Raw genomic sequence first — 20,030 nt, forward strand, 5'->3', positions numbered from 1 at the left:
TTGTGGAATTTCACAACGACGGCCCAAAAGTACTCCCCAAGGAAGCCTTGAAGAATCAGTGTGCGGCTACGTCTCGCCAAGCCTTGAACAGCCTCCGCTGACCCGGTAAGGACAAATAATTCCTTTCAAATTGGCGTTCCTCTCATCACTTCACAGGCGATGGCTCCCTTGCGAGGTCTCTGGCTGTGTCTGCCTCTGCTGTGTGCCGAGCTCCTCGCCTCCCCTCACCGGTGCGTTTTCGATGAGGTTCAGGCTCGGGTGCGAGTGGTCCGCACCGCCCGGCGAGCTCGTGCGCTGAGCCCGGGTGAGGTCGCGCCCATGAGGATCGGGACCTGGATTTCCGGGGAAAGCCACCGCCTGTCGGAACGCGAGGAAGGGCCAATGAGGGCCACCGTGCAACGGGCTGTGAGGACAGTGGCGTCGTTCCTCTCGGGTAAATACCAGGTTTCTGTCATTAAAAAAAAAAAGAGCAAGATCATTTCAAAACTTGTATCACAAAAATCTGGCATTTCAACAAGGGTGTGTAGACTTTTTATATCCACTGCCATGTGGACCAATAAAGGCCATTGGAAATAAAAGTTTGCATTTTTTTTAGAAAGAAAGTCTTCATGTTATGGTAACAAATTCCTATTTTAAGAGGAAAAAAAGTTATGTTTTGAACAAAGGTTATTTTGCTCAAGAAAAAAATCTTTCAAAGATCAGAGATCTATTTTCAGGATGAAAAGTCCTAATCTTACGGAATTTAGTTGTATTTACCTAGGATAAAGTTACAATATTATGATATGAAAATCAGAGTTCAACAAGAGAAGAAAAGTCAGATTTGAACAAAAAATGTATTTTTCAATGAGAAATTATTGAACATTTGCCATGTTAATTTATTCAGGATGGTGTTTACATACGTTTGAACAAAAGAGATTTTTTTTTTTTTTCCACTTTATCTGACGAACGCAAACAAGAAGCCAAACGTTATCTTTTCATAGTGGAGAGAGCCTCAAGCCCATTGTTGCTCAGGAGGGACATCAACAAATACTGCAGGTTTCTGTGGAAGAATCCAAGCACCGTCAACTACAACAGGTGTGTGTGTGTGTGTGTGAGTGTGAGTGAGTGTCTGTCTACAAAGGTTTTCTAGACTATTCCACTGTATCCCACCCAACATCTTCCTAATGAATTAATTAAACGATGCTTTTAGGTGTGGTCGAGCCAACAGCAACTACAGACATGAGACGTGTCTGGACATGAAGGTGAGTACATATTGGGGCTGGACGATATAGCCTTAAAATAAATTGGAACTCAAAACTGATTATTATTATTATTATTTCCCCCCACCCCCCCACCCCAGATCCCGGATGATCACCTGGCTGGCTGCGAAGTCCACCCGCAGGCCAACGCCGCCCGCCGGGTCACTCTCAGGCCTCCGGGCTCCGGAGTGCCCGACGTCGACTTCTTGGTTTACCTCCAAGTCCAAGCGTCGGACAGGTGCAGGTCGCAGGTAGTGCTCGTTTCCTGTACGAAGGCATGTCGTCGGAAGGCTTACGTTCGCTCGTGCTCACCAGCCCGGCCTGTTGGCCTACGCCGCCCACTGCCAGACGGACACCGGCGGGAGACCTTTGGCCGGCGTTGTGGTCATTTGCAGGGATAGACTCACAAGACTGACTGTCCAGGTCTGTACATGTACATGTGCAATTCCTTCCAATGTCCTGTTTAGGTCTTTACGTGACATTTTGAGTCTAGAAATCCCCAACTATTCGCCAGTGCAAGTTCCGTATGTCTGCGTACACGCACGTACAATGAAGACTCATAACAAGGCAGGCTAAACTTAGCTCCTCCCCGACATACAAAGATCTTAGTCCAGTGGTTCCCAACCTTTATTGAGCCAAGGCATTTATTTTACATTAAACAAAACTTAACAGCATGCCAACAACAAAAAATGTCACAAAAAGTGGCGACACAGGTTCAATAGTGGAAGAGCGTTTAATTGTTCTGTCTATCATTAGTATAGATGAACTAAGTAAATAATTTTCAGAGCGGTTAATTGTACCAGTTAATCAAATAGGTTAAATAAAAAATGCAAATTGCCAATAGGTGGGGTTTCACTGTATTACATCCCCCACCACCCAGACCGTGGTCCATGAGCTGTTCCATGCGCTGGGCTTCTCCAAGGATCTCTTCCCCACGTGGAGAGACTGCTTCTCAGCCAGTGTCGCCTGTTCTCCTCGGGGCAAAGTGACTCACATGGACGGAACGGGCCAGATGAGGATCTACACTCCATCCGTAATCTCGGCCCTGCAAAGGCACCTGGGAGCCGTCGATCCTGAGCTGGGGGGGCCGCTCGAGAACTCCGTACGCGACCGTCGTTGACCGAGTACGCCTAGCCCTTCTCCTCTGCCCCCCCCCCCCGACTCCTTTATCCTTCCTCTCCAGGACGCACCCCCGGGCGGCGTCTCTTCCCACTGGGAGTCCCGACTTCTGCAGGGCTCCGTCATGTTGGCGAGCCAGCCCGGCGCGACGCGCATCGACCCGCTGACCTTGGCCGCGTTTCAGGACATGGGCTGGTACGCCGTCAACACCAGCCGGGCCCAGAGTCTCGTCTGGGGAGAGGGTACGAGAGCTGAGGGTTGACATTGTGCAGTCGGTTTTTTGAAGTTCAAAAAGAAATATTATATATGTGAAATGAAATCATGCGTTCTATTTTCTTTTCTTTCAAATTGATGTAAGCGTGAATTATTTTCTTAATGAAATGAACACAAAAATATGCATGTAAAATAGTTTATTTTACTACAAAAAGATTAGAATCAATTCAATTATAGACTAAAACCAATTATCAAATGAATCCATCAATATTCTAATAAAATATTCCTTCTCATTTTTTATTGTATTTTCTATTATTACTTCTCATCCACTCAGCACATTATTATTATTTTTGTTTTCTCCACAAGGCGAAGGAGCTTTGTTTGGTTCCACGTTGACCTGTGCTGACAACTCATCATCCTTCTTCTGTACCGGCAGGTAGACCCGACATTCAATGACTTCTTTCCCGTTTTCATCCAATTCTAACAATGTCTTTCCATCGCTGTAGTGGACTCGGGTGCCATCATTTACATCTCCGCAAAGGGAAGTGCCAGACTGATCCCTTCCTGGACGGCTGTCGCGTCTACAAAGCTTTTGAGATCGGAGTAAGTTTCTCTCGTTTTGTCGAGACGGTCGACTGCATTTATATATATATATATATATATATATATATATATTTGTTTTTTTTTTGTTTTTTTAATTCACGCCTGTGTTCGCAGAGCGAGTGCTGGAAGAAAGAAAACGAGAGGAAGTCGAGTGAAGAACGCCGCGGCGGGGAGCTTTTTGGCTCGGACAGCCGCTGTTTCTTCTCCGAGCTAACGACACTTGTAGGCACATGCCGTACAGCGCGCTGGCAAAGTATTCACGGCGTTCTTCCAAAAATGGATCAATACGTTTTTTTCCCCCAAAGGTTCAACACACAAAACGCCCCCATAACAAATATTTTTGCAAATATATTAAAATTAAAGAACCACAGAAGCAATTAAAAAATTCTGTGTATTTGACATGATTTGGAAAGGCAGACGCAAACTATAATGAAGTGAATTTAGGTTTATTTAGACAAAACTTTGCTGCCATTTTGTGGCATTTCAGTGTCAAGCAACTATGTTGGAATGAGTTCAGGAGTTTCATTTTGACAAAAATATTGCTTTGATCCTATCCTGGTGTCAAAGAACTATGTTGAGGTGAGTTGAGGAATTTTATTTCGACGGGGCTTCACTGTTTTGAGCAAAGGCTTTGAATCATGTAATACGTACGTGGTTTCTTCATTTTTTTATTTGTTGGAAATTTTCAAACATTTGAATAGGTGTGAATGGTTGTTTGTTTCTATGTGCCATACGGTCGGCTGGCGACCGGTTCAGGGTGTACCCCGCCTCTCGCCCGAAGATAGCTGGGATAGGCTCCAGCACCCCGCGACCCTAGTGAGGAGAAGCGGTAAAGAAAATGGATGGATGGATGGGAAACATTTATTTTATCGCATTTTGGAATAATGCTTGAACGTAAAAGAAATGGTACAACTGGTACAGATGCACTGTAGAATAACCAGAATGTATAAGAACACGTGACACCTTCGGGGACCGTATTGTACGACTCGAGGTCGGTACCCCGATTTGAAGGGTGCCAAAAAAAGTCACCGCTGACTGTGTCGTCTTTCTCTAACAGAACCAGAGTGCGTTCATAGTGACGGGACGCTGTTACAGACACAAGTGCACAGGACCAAACCGCTACCAAGTCCAGGTGCTGGGCTCCGATTGGGCGGAGTGCCCGGCAGGAGGCAGCATTCAGGTAAGAAACTCGCACGCCTTCTGAAATGTTCCAAGACTCGACTTGACTCCTTCCTCGGCTGTTATGTGCTTAGATAAGAGGATACCAGGGTTCTGTTTTCTGCCCTGACAAGAGGTTGTGTCTGGACTCCGATGTCAGTCGTCCCTCAGAAACTGATGACGTTTTCACCACAGGGCAAGTGAAGTTTGTTTTATTTTCCCCCCCCCCCCCATACAACCCTCTGGTGATAGTAAATGTAAATAAAGAGTCCTTTGTTTTTGGGTTCAAACCAGTCAACTGGATGGCACGTTGCTCCAGGATGACACCCGGTCAGCGCACAAACCCGCTGCAGACCTCCCGGTGGCCACGGGAATCTGTCTTTTGGCCCTGCTGGGTCTTCTTGTGGTCCTCGGTCTCGCGAGCTCCAGATGTTCTCCCTGCAACATCCGGATCCACGCGGCTTCGGGGGATGTTTAACAATACCCTCTTTCTGTGCCACTGTTTAAAAAAACTTGGTCATTTGTGGTATGCTTTGAAACTATGAATAAAATAAAGATGACTAAATTGACCCTTGGGTTAGAAAATGTGTCAAGAGCGGGGATAATTGAGGTAGTTTTTTGTTGAATGAGTAAAAATTTAATTTGGAAACAGGTTATCCGTTCTGTGCATGTTTCCCCGAATTCCAGAGGACAGTGAAGGCAGCGTTGTACGTGACAGCGTGTGAGGGGAGAGTGATTGGTGGCAGAACCAGGAAGTTGGACTGTAGTCCATTTGTCTAACCTGGCGTTTTTCACACGGTGACCAAGCACGTACATTGTGACAGCATATTAATTACGATTATTGTTATTACTATTTCCCTATCATTTGTTTTTAATTGTCCAATTAAGCCTTTTGAACAATTGTTGACGAGCAGCAAAAACTTGTGTTCAAGAAAACGTTTTATTTTTATGACACCCTCCACGACGATCTTGGCACGTACGTTCTCTCATTTGTGCGATTTTGCAAGAGCTGAAAATGGGTGTATCGGTGGCCCATAATCAAATGAAGTCAAGTCAACATCATTTAGCCTCGCGTAGTTAGTCGGCGACTCGCAAGTCAAATGTCCGACTCGCAAGTGGGGCCCGTGAAGGCGTCAGCAGCGACCCGACGTGTTTTTTTTCTCGTCCTCCATTAGCCGCCTCGCTGCCTTCCATCTTCGGCAAGTTGGGCTTTCGGTGGCTCATTCCACGGACGCAGCCAGCGGTGCGACGCGCTAGTCCCGTTCGGAGGGGTCGGGAAGAACACAAAGTCGACGACGACGACGTTTGAGGCCACTTCGACCGAAGCGTGACGTTTTCTGCCCTTTTCTTTTCTTTGGTCGTCGAGCGCACAATATGGAGCCAATGACTCAGTCCGCCCAAATATCCTCGTCGCAGGGACTCGCCGATGGACAAAATTCTGCGTCGAAAGAACCGAGACCATCCGGTAAGAAACAGTCTTCAGCTGTTACGAGGAACTTAGTGTTTTAACACTATTATTATTATCATCGTGAACTATTTGACTCGCGAGCGTCCTTGTCCGTCATTTCGTCTGTATTATTTTTTTATTTTTTTTATTTTTGTCTATTGTCGATGGCCATTGTCCGGGATACACCTGTGATCATATTTGACCCCCCAAAAAATAGCACCCAGCGTGGTTCTGACTCGTTATTGTCGTTTTTTTGTCCTATTTTTTGATTCTTAACACCAAGTTAATAAATATAGCGACGTTTTATAGGAGGTGTAAAATGTTGGGTGTTGTGCACTGCGGGGGAATTACGGAGGCAAGTGCCCCTGAAGGCAGCATCTCTTAAAGGCGCAGTACCCGCCCCGCGTTTTAATAATTACAAAAGCGTGACTATTGACCAAAAAAAAAGCAGCTGTCATTTCCTTTTATTTTATTTTTCTCATCTTAACCTCTCCAAGCCATTCACACAAGCTGCCAGAGTTGTCACCTCCGGCCCGATAGGCTGCTTATTGTTGTTTTTGTGAGGGAGTGGCAGCTTGCACCATCGCGCCACCTATGTTTTCCCTTTAAAATAGAATCTTCAAAGGCATGAAATAAAAGTTCTTTCCTTACTTACACATGCTTGGGTGGGGCATGCGATGCCACCGATATGACGCGAATCGGACTTTTGGATTGGAGTCAGGAAATCATCTTGCTGAATGAAATACATTTGAAGCAATGTCAAATGACGCCGTTGCACATTGTGTCATTTCTGAACACGTTTAAATGTCTAAATTGAAGCTCAATTGATCTCTTATTTCCCCCGCCGTTATGGCCAAGTATCAGGTAGGCTATTCTTTTACTTTCTGTCATACGATCCCTACAATAAGCAGCTGTCATCTTTCACTGCTCAGCTGTTCCACCAGTGTCTATTGGAAGCCACAATGAATAGAATGCTGACATGTTTTTTGTTTAATTTAGACAAAACACAAAAAGAGGTTGTCTCGTGCCTTTTTTAAATGTGGTTGTCGGCCGGCGGAATGACGACACTTTTAAAATCGGCTGACCCAACGACACGGCTGAATGAGTCGCCTTTCGAGCCCTCCCGCCCGTGCATTCTCAACACGGATTACTGCCTCATGGTGTGCTTGAATTTTCAAAGTTGGAAACTCTCCAACTCAACTAATTCATGGGAATAAATCAGGAATTTAATAGGGATCTTAAATATACAGATGGTACCTTGATTTCCCTCCTTAATTTGTTCTGTGACCAATTTTCAAATCGATTTTCCCCCTTGAAATTAATTGAAATACCATTAAGCCAAAAACGCCACCATTACTTTTTAGGTGTTTTGAATAAAGATAAATAGCACTGTAAAATACAAGTAAGAAAACTAAATTTAAAGAAATAAGATGGCTTTATGAGGTGTCATTAAAGCGAACGTCGTGCGCGCGCACACACACACACACACACACACACACACACACACACACTAGTATTTGTGTGTTGACGTGTGCCTTTCAAGGGCGTGGCCTCGTGAGCGATGTCAGGAGCGAATCTCGTCCATGCCCCTTGTGAGTGTTTTCATTTCGGATTGGTGCGTTTGTCCCGTTCAAATGAGCGGCAGAAAGTGCATCAGTGACTTTGGCTCTCCTTGCCCACGTGCGAGGGCGCTACAGTACCTCAATTGGTCCAATTAAAAATAAATAAATACACTTGGGGAACAAACAAAACCAAAAACGTTATTTGGAGCATTTGTAAGTCAAGTAGCCACTATAATCGGGGAAAATATACAGTATTTTCACATAAATTTACCAGACATTTTCCACCTCTTTGCAACACTGCCTCTCACACGCTTACAACAAATTCAACTGTGTTAAACTAAATTTCGTATTTTGAACTCATTGTAAAGGTATTTTGTATAAGTACAAACAAAAGATTTGCAAGGAAATGTCCCAAACATTTTCCGGATTTTGAATATGTGTCGATAAAAAAGTGCATCCAAATTGTCTCAATTGTCTTATTTTTATTTTTGATTTTTTTTGGAAGTATCCAGGCATGTTACCTTTTCATATGTCTAGAAGTGTCGTGCAGCAGTGGTTCTAACCAAGTAAACAAATCAAATCCTTCGGGAGCGTATCTGTGGTGAAGCACAAAATAACAATGCAAACAAAATACACTTAAACAGCCTGAAAATAAACAAACCAAAATCAAAAACTATCCCAAAACCCACTTTAGTGCAGTCTAAAAACACATCTTAAATGTGCATTATTTTATATTCCTATTGACTTTTGACTGCATTTTCAATCGGTTTTGATATTGACGTAAAAATCCGGACGAAACAGGCCGCGGAGGAAGTGGCACACTTACGACGAGGACCTCGTTTCTCCAGCTGCGTTGCATCAGAGGAAATCTGCTCACAGACGCCATTTGCCCTGCAGCCTCATTTACTCCCGATATGTCATGAAAAGAAAGTGCATAGTGTATGCAGTGCCTTTGCGCAGGGACCACACACCAATGGTGTAAATGAAGGTAGAATATGATATTGCATGTTGGTACGGGATGTGGTAAGTAATAAATGTTGGCAAACGATGTTACAGTAATATTTGTATAATTAGTGCAAAGTGAAGTATACACCTAATGGACCCCATTCAAACACGATTGAATGCTCACTGCTTTTGCTGTAATATTGCCAATGGGGGTTGTTTGTTTATTTTTGAAATGGGCGCGCTGTATTATTTGTGACCGGACACGCTGTAGTCGCAATGCTTGATGCTTATCGTCGTTTTCTCATTGTTTGAAAGAGGCCCGATTTCAATCAGAGTACATCGGATTTCACACTTTTTTATGATTTATTTATTTATTTTTATTTTTTTTGCCGGCATGATTCCTTTATGCTGGGGACAAAAGGGCTTTAAAAAAGGGAGGGGAAATGTCTGAATGTATGAGTTGATTTTAAATCAAATTATCCACCGATGGAAAATGGAATTTTGTCTTTGCAAGAATACGCATATTTTGCCTCAATTTGAGATTTAATTTGGGCTAAATGAGTATTTTTGCAGCATGTGAACCCGTGCGTCACCTTTTATAAAGCAAATGTAATGTGGTGTTACTGATTCTCACAGCACGGTTGCATTTTGTCCTCGCCGTGAACGATAACGCCGTCACCGTATTCAGGTGGCTTCGCTTTTCCAACCGTGTTGCGGCGCCTCTCCCTAAAGGGGCCATTGATCAACATGGGCAGGGCTCCGGAAGGCCGCAGAACTGAACACGGAGTCCGACTACTGTGGGAAAACCTGAGAGCTGATCTAGCGAAGGTGTGGCATCTGAGGACAAACGGCCTCAAGCGCGCCAAGAGACGGAATGCCGCCGCGCAAGGGCGCGCCGACCCCAACCTGCAAAGCCTGTATCGCGTCCGCGTGCCGCACCCCCGCCGCCGAGGCGACGTCGAATAGGCGTCGTCGTGCCTCCCCGCGCATTCCTTGCCACGAAGAAGAACGCGACGCTCGCGGAAAGGCGGCCGCCCGCGCCGTCGAAATAACCACGCGACCCTGCAGATTCGGCATGATTCATTCCCCCAAGAGGCAGAGTGAAGAGGCTGTCGTCCATTTATTTTAGCTTCTGAGACGCGAAACAGCAGCATCACGGGGACTCGAGCGCACGTGGTCTTGCTGTGTCATGCTGAATTCTTGCATCGCAACACAAGCACGGAGAAGAAAGTCTCCATTTAAGGCTTGCAAAACTGTGCGGTCAAACCCTCAGAGGTGCAAAAAGTACCGTAAAAGTCGACGTACAGATGCAGCTCCTTAACTACGGCTAAAGCACTGACGAAGAGTGAAAAATCGACTTTAATGCGGTCGTCCCAGCGTTGTAAACCTGCATGTGCATGTCATAAGGTTCCCAAAGATAGAGTGGAGTAAGTCTATAGAAGTGCTTCTGTACTCGTACAGTGCAGTGGACGGGGGTTCATTTTTCTCCTGCGTTCACCACTTTTCTGTCCTTTTTTTGTTTTGATTTCATTTGTTTCAGATTCCTTTCTTTCCTCCTCGCCTGTATCTCTCATACAGTCGTCACAAGGCAAGTGTACGCTTCTCTTAATGCCGCTCGCCTGCTTCTTCACCCCTCTTTCTAGTGCCCATCTCTTGCTCCCGAAAGTCAGCGCGCCGGTCTTTGCCCGTAGAACCCTCGCCATGCAATTCTTGCCAAAGTCACAAGTGCCGCTTGTCTTTACAAACAAGACGCGGGCGTCTGCGGGCGCCGCTGGTTTGATCCGTTTCAGTCTTTATCGGCTGCGAGTGTACATTATTGAGGTCAGCGGGACCGACCGCAGGTTTGAGATAATCCCCAGATTGCCACCCTTATTTTAAGACGGCAAGAGAAGTTCACGCTGTATGGAACCTAAAAATGGATCAGGTTGGCGTCCCCGTGGGGAGGCGAGGGAGGGGCGCGAGAGGGCTGCGGGTGCCGCCTTCCTCCTTCGCCACTATCTGATCCCCCTCGGCAGCAAAGGGGCCCCGGGGGGAGGAAGAGTGGCACAGAAGAGATCACCCACGGCCCAGTGGGGGCACGCGCCCGCCGCCCCGATCGCCGTCCGCTTGTGGCTTTGCGCATGTCACACATCTTTGCTTCGGCCATTCAGACTTCGCTTTTATTTCCATCTTTGTCGAGCTCCTTTTTACGACGCGACGCCATCGGTAGGTCTGTGCTGCGTACTGACGTTGGCCTAGAAAGTCGCTAGGTCGGTGCCGGTGCTGTATTGCACCCGAAGGTTTCTTGGTTTCCACTCTTCCATGATGCCGGAATGGAACGCTTTTACTCCACGGTCAGGACACTTTGTGTTCAGTGTAAATATTGTGAAGTTCAACTTCCTCCATTACTACAAAAGGGCAACATCAAAAGAATAATGGGCAATAATTGACGCCTCCCTGAAATTGCTCGTTTACACCTAAATATAGCCCAAGCCGTGATCCCAAAAGTTTCATAGTCGTCCTTCAACCTAACCCTGAAAAATAAACGGCTTCCAGATGATTTGAGCGCTCCAAAATGCACCGTACGTGTATGTCGCCGCTTCACAACCCCCCAAAGTACCGATTGCTACTTTCCTGTTCGGCATTTGATTCCATTTTGGACTCGGTGATGCATCGCTCGTCTCTTTTTACCCACATTTATTGCAATCAACTCTATCTGTGGTTGGGTACTTTCTGTACTTGACATAACGTTCTCCAGCGCTGACCTTTCACCTTGAAGTGTACCCCCCTGCTTTCTCGCCTGTCGGGCCTCAAGTGGAATTTTTCCGTCACGCCGCGCTCGCCGACTATCGGCCGCCGGCCGACGCCAGCCGCTCCTCCTCGATGAAGCAGGACGTTTTGTCGCCGTCTTGTGGCATTTAAGAAAGGACACACAAAAAACGCAAATAGGTGAATACGCAACAGTATTGCACGACATTTGAGTTTTGCGACTTACTTGCCGAATTGCAGCATCACCCCGTGCTGCATCGATTGTCAGTCGGAGTGGACCGACTGACAATTGCATGCCCAGTGGGCCTTTTGAATATTATAGTGCCGTCAGCATTTTGTGTATCGCTCACACGAGTGTGTTGAGGTACTTCATCGCAACGTATTGATGCAATGGACAAGTCGCAGTTGTGTTTTTGGTGTGCCGCTCCATGCTATCATCACGATTCGGGTCCCATGTCAATTGCCGCTTCATTGCACCTACTGGCAAACTGGAAGGCCCGCCGGCGTCACATTCCCATGATACGATGCATGAATGCTTAGGCTGCAGTAGCAGTAAGGCCGTAGTCAAGAATATTACAATTGCATGGGAGTTCAGATGCGATCTGTATGACCTCCCCTGCTTTCTCTTCTCCTTTGCTGTCGTCCTCCATGCGTGTCAATGCAGACAAAAAGACGGCGCTGGGTTCCAGTAAGCCCGGTGACGAAGGGGTCGCCACGTCCCTTCGCTTTTCCTCTCAGCCGGGTTCCTTTTCGCCCGATAATTACGGAGGCGAGCCGCAGCCCGATTCGCCAGTAAAGATGTCTCCAGTTTCTGAGCGCATAAAGGCTCTGGAAGCCCTCGCCGGCAAAAAGCAGACAGATTTTCGAAGCGACTGTTGCTCGCACCTCAAAGACCGCCACCACGACAAATCTCCCAAGCAGTGCATGGAGAAAACTAAGCCGGCCTTTCCAACCAAAACAGGCTCTCCTGATCTAGATTCACCCGAATCGCCCTTTGAGGTACTTGGAGAGTTCAGACGAATGAATGAATTTGAAGAAACAGAAGCTTGGATGAAGGCTCATCTCCCGCCAGTGCCAGACTTGCACGCTGCAGGCTTCGTCAAAGGGGCCGTTTCTTTCGAATGGAAGCCGACCGAGGAAAATACTGCACTTCCTGCTCTTGCTGGTGTCCACAACGATGCTTCAAAAGTGAAGGATCCACAGAAAGAAGGCAGTGTTGAGGAAGCGGACTTTGACCTGAACTTCCTGCCGACAGCCTTCATGTGGACTCAGCAGGACAACTCCGGTGTCCGAGCTCCGTCGCAGCTCGATTCGGAGCACGAGGCTTTACCTCAGCCTCTTTCCGGCTTTGAATCCCCGTCCCCTCCGAACGATGACACTCTGGACGCTCCGGATGACGAGAGGACCGCTTGGACTGGAGATCTCGAGTCGGCAGAGGCTAAGGAAGTGGATAGCTCAGGGGAGTCTGAAGAAACGGTCATTGAAGACGGTTTCACCGCTGTTGACCCCTCCCCAAAATCGGATTGGCCACCATCCAGTGACATCACTTCCTCTCCCGCGACCTCGACCCCTGACGCAGAAAGGGTGACGCCACCGGTAAGGTCAGAAAGAAAGCTAATGCAGGTTCCCACGATCAATGTCATTGAAACCGACGAGCCAAACTGCAGCGACGATGAGATGGAAATGGAGTTTGAGGAAGAAGACGACGAGGTTGTGAACGAGGGAGCAAAAACCGCAGAAACGCCGCCGGAGGATAGCAATGAAGCATCTAAGAGACGGCCTGTAGAAACTGAATTCATGGAAGGCTATTCTCCTCCTTCCTCTCCTGTCGAATCGGATGAGGAATACGCTCCTCAAGACACGATCCTCAATCCTCAACCAGATGCGTTCCTGGAGAAATCATCAGAACTTAACGACTCCGGATTGGATTTGTCCCCGGACGCAAACAAAGACATCAACTCACCCGGCAATGAGGATGAATGGTCAGACGACGCGCTGCAAACCATGGCTGGACAAGACCAAGCTGATTTTAGGGCCCCGGACAACGACAAGGACGTGGTTGTCTTCTCTCGGAACAGCATTATGCGAGGTGATACTTACGAGGGACAGTCGTTTGAGTACGAGCAGCCGTCTCCCTTCCGTGAGATTGAGGTCACCCCAAAAGGAGCCGAATGACCACTTTCTTTTGGACTCTCCTGAAGTTGATACTGAAACCCAGGAACCGTTGCCAAATCGTAACGACGCAAACGCGTCTGCGAGCCATCGTTTTCCCCAGAACCCATCAGACATTTTAGATGCAACGGGTTCAGAAAACGGCTCCGCTTCCGAGCGTGTCGATAGTTTTGTGGAGTTCATGAGAGAATGCCTCAAATCCAGGGAAGGTGAAGGACCAGAGGACTCTCCAAGCGACGAGTACGGTCCGCAGTCCCCTCCGACCGTGCTGATGGATCTGGAACAGGAGCGGCTTACGATCAGTGCCCTCAAACAGTTGGGCAGCAGTCAAGAGGCAGACGAGGAAACGCTGGCTCCTCCATCCAAGACTCCGCAAAATGCTAACGCCGCAAGCATCCAGCGAGCTTCCTTCACCCCGCCGACGAGCGCGCCATGTTCCCAAAGCGACGTGCTCGGCACCGAGCGCACATATTCTGATGATGTAGACGCCGTGGACATATGGGTCGCGGAGGCCTATCATCTCGCGGAGCATGTCTTGACGGCAATATTAACCCACGTATCAGGTAATACTAATTCTTTTGGCTAGTTCCCTGGGCGGCTTTCGTTGGCTGTGCGTCAAGTCGTAGTCGCTGGAGTTGCTGTAGCACGGGTAGTAGATGATTGAAATGGGTGCCGTTCTGTCGGAATGTTCAGCGGCGAAACACGGACAGAAAACAAGTCCGTGCAGGAAAATTGTTCAGTATGCAGAGCGGGACGTAACGGTAGCACGAGTAGGAAGTCGTCCTGGTCTGTCTCCAACTTAATCTTGCGTACTACTTGCGTATTTGTTGATCCACATTTTGGAACCTCTCGAATTTGAGTGGTTTCCTGTGATCAGGAAGGCGAGAATGGACCCCCTCAAGACTTGCGCTTGTGTTCTGTGGCTTTTGTTTCACTTGGTGTGATTGATTTATTTAAAAAAAAAAATGTTGTTTTTTTCTGTTTTTGTTTTTGGGTCAGTCTGTCTTTTATACAGCAAAGCGTCTCGCGGTTGCAGCGTTACAGCTTTAAGAGCTTGACGCCGTACTGCGCAATAAGCGGGTCGGCCGCACCAGAGCGCCGACGAAAGGAGGGCAGGGCCGAGCGAAAAGCCGCGGTTAGACGGGCCGATCCGGCGACGGCCGATCTGAAACGCGTGCGCGCACACGCGGCCTTTTTGTGCAGGGCTCCTTTTTGAGCCTACGGATTCTCCGCGGATGACGCAGGAAAGCTTCTGGCGACGTATGCGCTTATTGACACGATCTCACGGTTGGCTTAGAGCCGCTTGAGTCGGGAACAGCGGAGCCCTTTTTGCTCCCCTTTTGAGGCCTTCGACAGCGCTGCTGCTCGACACGTCATCTCTTTTGCATGATCCGAATTGTGAAACGCTCCCGTTAACCTTTTGCCACTTTTGTTTGTTTGTCGTTTGTGTTCATTTCTTCCTGTTGTAAACTTGCGTGGTTCAAGGCAGTAAAGTCAAAAATGAATTCCGTGAATTCAATTATGTTGCACCCTTTTAGAAAGTGTCAATTAAATGACATAAAAAATACATTTTTCCACGAAACAAAAGGCCACATTTTGCAGTAAACTTCAATTTTAATATCTTACTATATGTCTTACTCTGACTTGACTTCTGTAAGATTCTAACGTTTTTTTCTTTTTCACCCAAATAGTAAAACTTTAGTTGGTGCAGCATTTGGTGGTAGACACGGTACTGTCGTTTAATCGGCGTTAGGATTCCTTGGAAATCTTCCTCCACTGAACGGCGTCTGCGGATTGTAAAAGTTCCAAACTTTGCATTGGGGGCCACGCAAAACAAACTCCACCACCACCGGGACCGGAGACGTCCTTGAGGCGGCGAGTCACATGACGTCTCCGCCGCGTGACGCGTGACTCTTTGAACACACACACACACCTTTGTTTCCCGCTGGCAGTTTGAGAGCGCCAACCCACTCTTGACGTTACGTAACTCTCGAATAGAGGCAATCATTTCTGCATGCGCGACTCTCAACAAACACGGAAAGGGCATCCACTGCGGCTCTTGGGTTAAATAAACTGTACGTGTTTTATTCAGGCTGGTTGTATGAATTTCCGTCATGGTGCACAATTTATAACCCCCCCCCCCCCCCCAAACTCCACTTGTCCACAGTCAAGGATCTGCTTCACTGGCGGGACCCCAAGAAGTCGGGCGTGGTGTTCGGTGTGTCCATGCTGCTGCTGCTGTCGCTGGCCGCCTTCAGCGTCATCAGCGTGGCGTCCTACCTGCTGCTGGCGCTGCTCTGCGTCACCATCACCTTCCGCATCTACAAGTCGGTCGTGCAGGCCGTGCAGAAGTCCAGCGACGGCCACCCCTTCAAGTAAGACCCAAATGTTATCGGATGGAGGCCGAGTCGAAGTTCCGCTGTACGTACTTACTGTGATGTCCAACCGGTGGGGGGGGGAAAGGTGGCCCCTCTGAACTGGGAGGGACGTGGCTGCCTCCAAATGACGTGCGGAGGAAAAAGGCTGAGTTTGCCTTTCATTGAAACGGTCGCCACTGAAGCGAGCGCCGGCGCGTTTCCCGCTCTGACGTTTTGCTCCTCCGCCTCCAGGGCAATTTTTTTATTTGATTTCTTTTGGAGCCAAACCTCCGCGCGGTGTCAGCGAGGGTTCTGTCACGTTGGTCCTCCAGCCGCGAAGCCCCCGATCGCAGCTGAGTGCGACCAAACCCGAGCTTTTCTTTCTTATTTTAGGAGGCAAAGCAGCCGTCCCCAAGGTTCTGCAAAGATAAAAATAGCCCGGAGGCCAGCGCCGGCGGTCGGGGCCCGCTGAGCCGAAGGACTTTCGCGGCAGGCACGGAAGCCTGATTTTCAAAGCCTCATCTCTTCCTCCTCCCCGCAGATCGCTGATCGAGAAGGATGTCAGCATTCCCCCAGAGAACTTCCGCAAGCACGTGGACACCGGCCTGACCTACATTAACCGAGCCCTCAAGCACATGAGCCGCCTCTTCCTGGTCGAGGACCTCGTGGACTCCCTGAAAGTGAGTCGCTTTTCGCACGCTTTCATTGAAACCCGGGTGAGACCGCGCCAGACCCGAGGTGGGGGACTTGAGTCACGTGACTTGACTCCAGTCAAGACATGAGCCCGGCTATAACTTGAAATTGTGAATTGTGAATGCAAGTGGCTAATGTGGCCCATGACTTGATTTATGACTCGCTTAACGCGAGTAATGAATTAACTTGCTTGAAATTTAGCAGGGACTCAATTTGACTTGCTTGATTTTTACCAAAATAACTTGGACTTTCCCGTAAGAATTATGACTTGGGATTGCTGAATTTGGCTCCAATTTATCAGAAATGTTCCTTAAGTGTCGTCGAAATGAGGACGTGATAAACAGCTGATCGAAACTTGGCAGCACGTGGACGAGTTTGAAAAGATGGCGCCGAGCTGAGTTTGCTTTTGCTCTTTGCGCAGTTGGCCGTGGTCATGTGGCTGCTGACCTACGTGGGTGCCGTCTTCAACGGCATCACCATCCTCATCCTCGGTAAGACCCGCGACGGAGACGCTCGGGATAGATAGTATTTCAGCGACTGCCGATAATCCGAAAAGTCAGGAAAGAAAACGGATTTTTCCGACTTCGACGGGAAGATCGACGGGCTCAAAATGTAATTTTCTGATTTGTCCGTGCTTCTCCGCAGCGGACATCTTGCTCTTTGCCGTGCCGCCCGTCTACGAGAAGAACAAGGTGAGCAACATCGCGCCGATGCTGAATGCAGTCGAGCCGTGCTTATCGCCTTCCAGAACCTTCCGCGAGAGGGGAAACCGCTATGAAGAGAAACTGTAGAATGAAACTTTTCGGGGTAGTTTTATCCCCTCCCGCAACACATTTCAACTGATGAAAACGCTTTTTAAAATGCGTTGTGAATTTATTTGGACAGCCCAAAGAATTGTAAGTGTTGCTGTGTCGAGGGTGCCGTCGGAGAGCGCGTCCGCCGGCGCTGAGCTCACCCGAGGCGCTTTGTGTGCATCTTTTGTTGTCCGCGTGCACAAAAAAAAAAAAAAAAAAAAAAAAAAAAGCCTCTTGTTCCGTTCGCAGACGCAGATCGACCAGTACGTGGACCTGGCACGCGGCCAAATCAACACCACGATCGCCAAGTGAGCGACGCCGCTGCCGCTGCGCTGCCGTCTCCGTCTTCGGGTTTGACCGCAAACGTTTTTGCTGTTTTCCCAGGTTGCAAGAGAAACTCCCCGGCGCCGTGAAGCGCAGCAAAGCCGAATGATCCGTTTCGAAACACGCGCAAAGAAGAGAAGAACATCCTCCCAGTCATCTCCATCATAGACTCCCCGAGCACCACCCGTCGACACTGAACCTTACTAGGTAGAAAGCAAATCTCTATTTAATGTCAAAACTACTGCGCTTTTGTAGCAGAGCGTGAACTAGACTGAATCTCGGGCCGGCTTCCAAGGGCGCATGCGAGCAAAATGTCTGTACGCAACGCACGCCGTTCCCCTCGCCTTCCGAAAGTCCCGTCTATTCCTCCCGAGCTTGTCCTCGGCGGCGTCGTGGCTGTTCTCATCCCGCTGGCGTCGCTCCGCATAGATTGTGTCCTCAATTGTATTCTTTTTATTTTTTTTCGTAGAAGCGGCTTTGCCTGTCGTCCGCGCATTTCTGCACTGATTTTTGTTTTTTTGTTTTTTTCTGGAAACGCCGAAGAGCGGCCTGAAATCGCGACGATTAAAAGCTTTTGCAGCACTCGCCGTTTTAGTCTAGTTCACACGGGCCGCGCTAGTACGGCGAGCCGTTTGAGTGTTTATTCCATAGCCTACTAGTGCAATGACTTGTCTGTGTACTAGTACACTTTTTTGCCTCACTGGGAAGACAATTCAGCACACTAGTAGAATGACCCACTTGTTTCCCCCCCCCCATTGTGTGACATTTCTGTACACTGGTAGCATGTCAAGGGCACACGACTAGAAAAACTAGGCTGCACTAGTAGAACTTTCTTACTAGTGACATTTCTTCCAGTACTGTGACATTTCTGTGCAGTTGTAGAAAAAACAGGGCACACTAGTAGAACATGTTTCTAGTGTGGCAAAACTGCTCCAGTTGACAGCTGTGTGCTTGTACTACTATTACAAATGACATAAGAGCCTACTAGTTAACGTTTAGCACTTCGCTAGTCATAACAGTAGCGAGGAGATATTTAAGCATTCGTTCAATAGCCTACTAGTGCGCTGAATTGTCCATGTACTAATGCACTGCCCTCTCTAGTAAGACAATTCAGTGTACTCGTAGAAGGACTCGGGCGCACTAGCTGAAGGACTTTCTTGTTAGTGAAATTTTGTTCCCACTACTTGGGCACTTCTGCGCACTATTAGAAAGACTGCTGCACTAGTAGAATAACTACATGTTCCTAGTGAGCTAAAACTACACTAGATGACATCTGTGCAATAGCAATACTACTCGTGAAGCGCTAGATGTTAACTAGTAGAGTCTTATGTCATTAAAAGCACCTAGTTGTCAACTTGTGCAGTTTTGCCTCACTATTGTCCCCTAGTTGTTCAACTAGTGCACTGTCCTAAGTGAGGACAAAGTGTGCACTAGAACATGCACAATTCAGCACACTAGTAGGGTTTTGGGTAAAGCCTCCAAAGCCTTGCCATTCTCACTAGTAGCATGTAGTTGTTGCACAAGTGCGCAGACATGTCACACAGTTGTGAAAATATGTTCTAGTAGTGTACTGAATTGTCTTTCAGAGTGTACTAGTTGAATAAATGCTCAAACGTTTTTGCGTACACGTACGTGCATGTATATACACTTACTAATACTACTACAGTAATTCTGAAGAGGTGACAATTAAGTCATTGCAATTTCAAGATGCGATACTAGTGCGTGTAGCTTTTGGAGGGTTTTTTTTGTTGTTGTTGTCCCTTTTTTTTTTTCAGGACTGGCGTAGTTCTCACCGATATTCCAAGTTGTGTTGCGTTAGTCGCGTTTGTATTAGCAGTGGCGTCTCGACGGCCGCGCGCTGGAGGAGCTCCGGCTATACTGAAGGAAAATGAGACGCTGGGCTTGGTGGTTCCGTTTCCGCCGCGTTTGCTGACTTTGACGGGTCCGACATTCCGCGCGACCGCGGATGTCTTGTCAGACCGTCGCCCCCTCGCGCCCCCTTTCCTGCTATCGTGTCGTTTGGCTCAGTTCAAGCACTAGTTCCCGAAGGCTTTCTATGTTTCTCCTTTTTTGGACGATATCATGAATGAGGCCGCGTTGCGCAAAGCATGCTGATTTTCATCGGGTATGGGAGTGTGTGTGTGTGTGTGTGTGTGTGTGAGAGAGACAGGAGTGTCGTGTTCGTTCTTTTATTGCTCTTGATGTCGTTCTCTTAACATGTTCCGTTTAGCTATTATGGTTCTACTTTTTTTTCCCGTGAGTGATGTCACAGGAGAGAGAAAATAAATGGAGGGGGGGGGGGGGGGGAAACAAATATGTGGTCTCTGTACTCATGTTCCAGTGAAATGAATAAAAACACGTCAAAAGGACTGCTGGTTTCTTCTGTCTTGCAACAACAACAAAAATGATAATGCAACTCAAGAAAGAAGAAGAAAAAAAATCAATTTTCACTTAAAACTCATTCACTGCCAGCCTTCCCAGGTAACATGGATATTTAACTTCTAAAGCCGTCAATGGCAGTGAATGTGTTAATTTGTAATTTGTTTCATCTATTTGTGCCGGTGACGTAAAACGCAGAACAATTAAATGCACTTCCACTAGATGGCAGTAGGCACGTCATTAACCTGTGTATCCACTTACAGAAAACGTCAGGACAC

The 20,030-nt window shown here is 47.7% G+C and overlaps 2 protein-coding genes across 2 annotated transcripts; both read left to right on the forward strand.

The window, feature by feature from the left end:
* The first annotated feature begins 159 nt into the window (after nucleotides 1-159).
* Nucleotides 160-4,880, forward strand: LOC133398096 (ciliated left-right organizer metallopeptidase). Its single transcript, XM_061669707.1, has 13 exons — nucleotides 160-433; nucleotides 981-1,074; nucleotides 1,190-1,241; nucleotides 1,340-1,489; nucleotides 1,554-1,661; nucleotides 2,119-2,340; nucleotides 2,422-2,599; nucleotides 2,937-3,006; nucleotides 3,077-3,173; nucleotides 3,288-3,546; nucleotides 3,661-3,674; nucleotides 4,231-4,353; nucleotides 4,427-4,880. Exons 1-13 carry the CDS (start codon nucleotides 160-162, stop codon nucleotides 4,874-4,876), a joined length of 2,091 nt encoding a protein of 696 aa, XP_061525691.1. The 3' UTR covers nucleotides 4,877-4,880.
* A 452-nt stretch (nucleotides 4,881-5,332) lies between these two features.
* Nucleotides 5,333-19,762, forward strand: rtn3 (reticulon 3). The gene is given in 10 exon segments (XM_061669629.1): nucleotides 5,333-5,796; nucleotides 9,826-9,873; nucleotides 11,698-13,125; nucleotides 13,127-13,768; nucleotides 15,373-15,580; nucleotides 16,104-16,242; nucleotides 16,677-16,746; nucleotides 16,901-16,947; nucleotides 17,299-17,357; nucleotides 17,434-19,762. Coding segments are annotated over 10 exon segments (2,781 nt in total). The 5' UTR covers nucleotides 5,333-5,705; the 3' UTR covers nucleotides 17,483-19,762.
* The last annotated feature ends 268 nt before the right edge of the window (nucleotides 19,763-20,030 follow it).

This window comes from Phycodurus eques, chromosome 23 (genome assembly GCF_024500275.1).
Source record: "Phycodurus eques isolate BA_2022a chromosome 23, UOR_Pequ_1.1, whole genome shotgun sequence".
In the NCBI taxonomy this organism is placed as follows: Eukaryota; Metazoa; Chordata; class Actinopteri; order Syngnathiformes; family Syngnathidae; genus Phycodurus; species Phycodurus eques.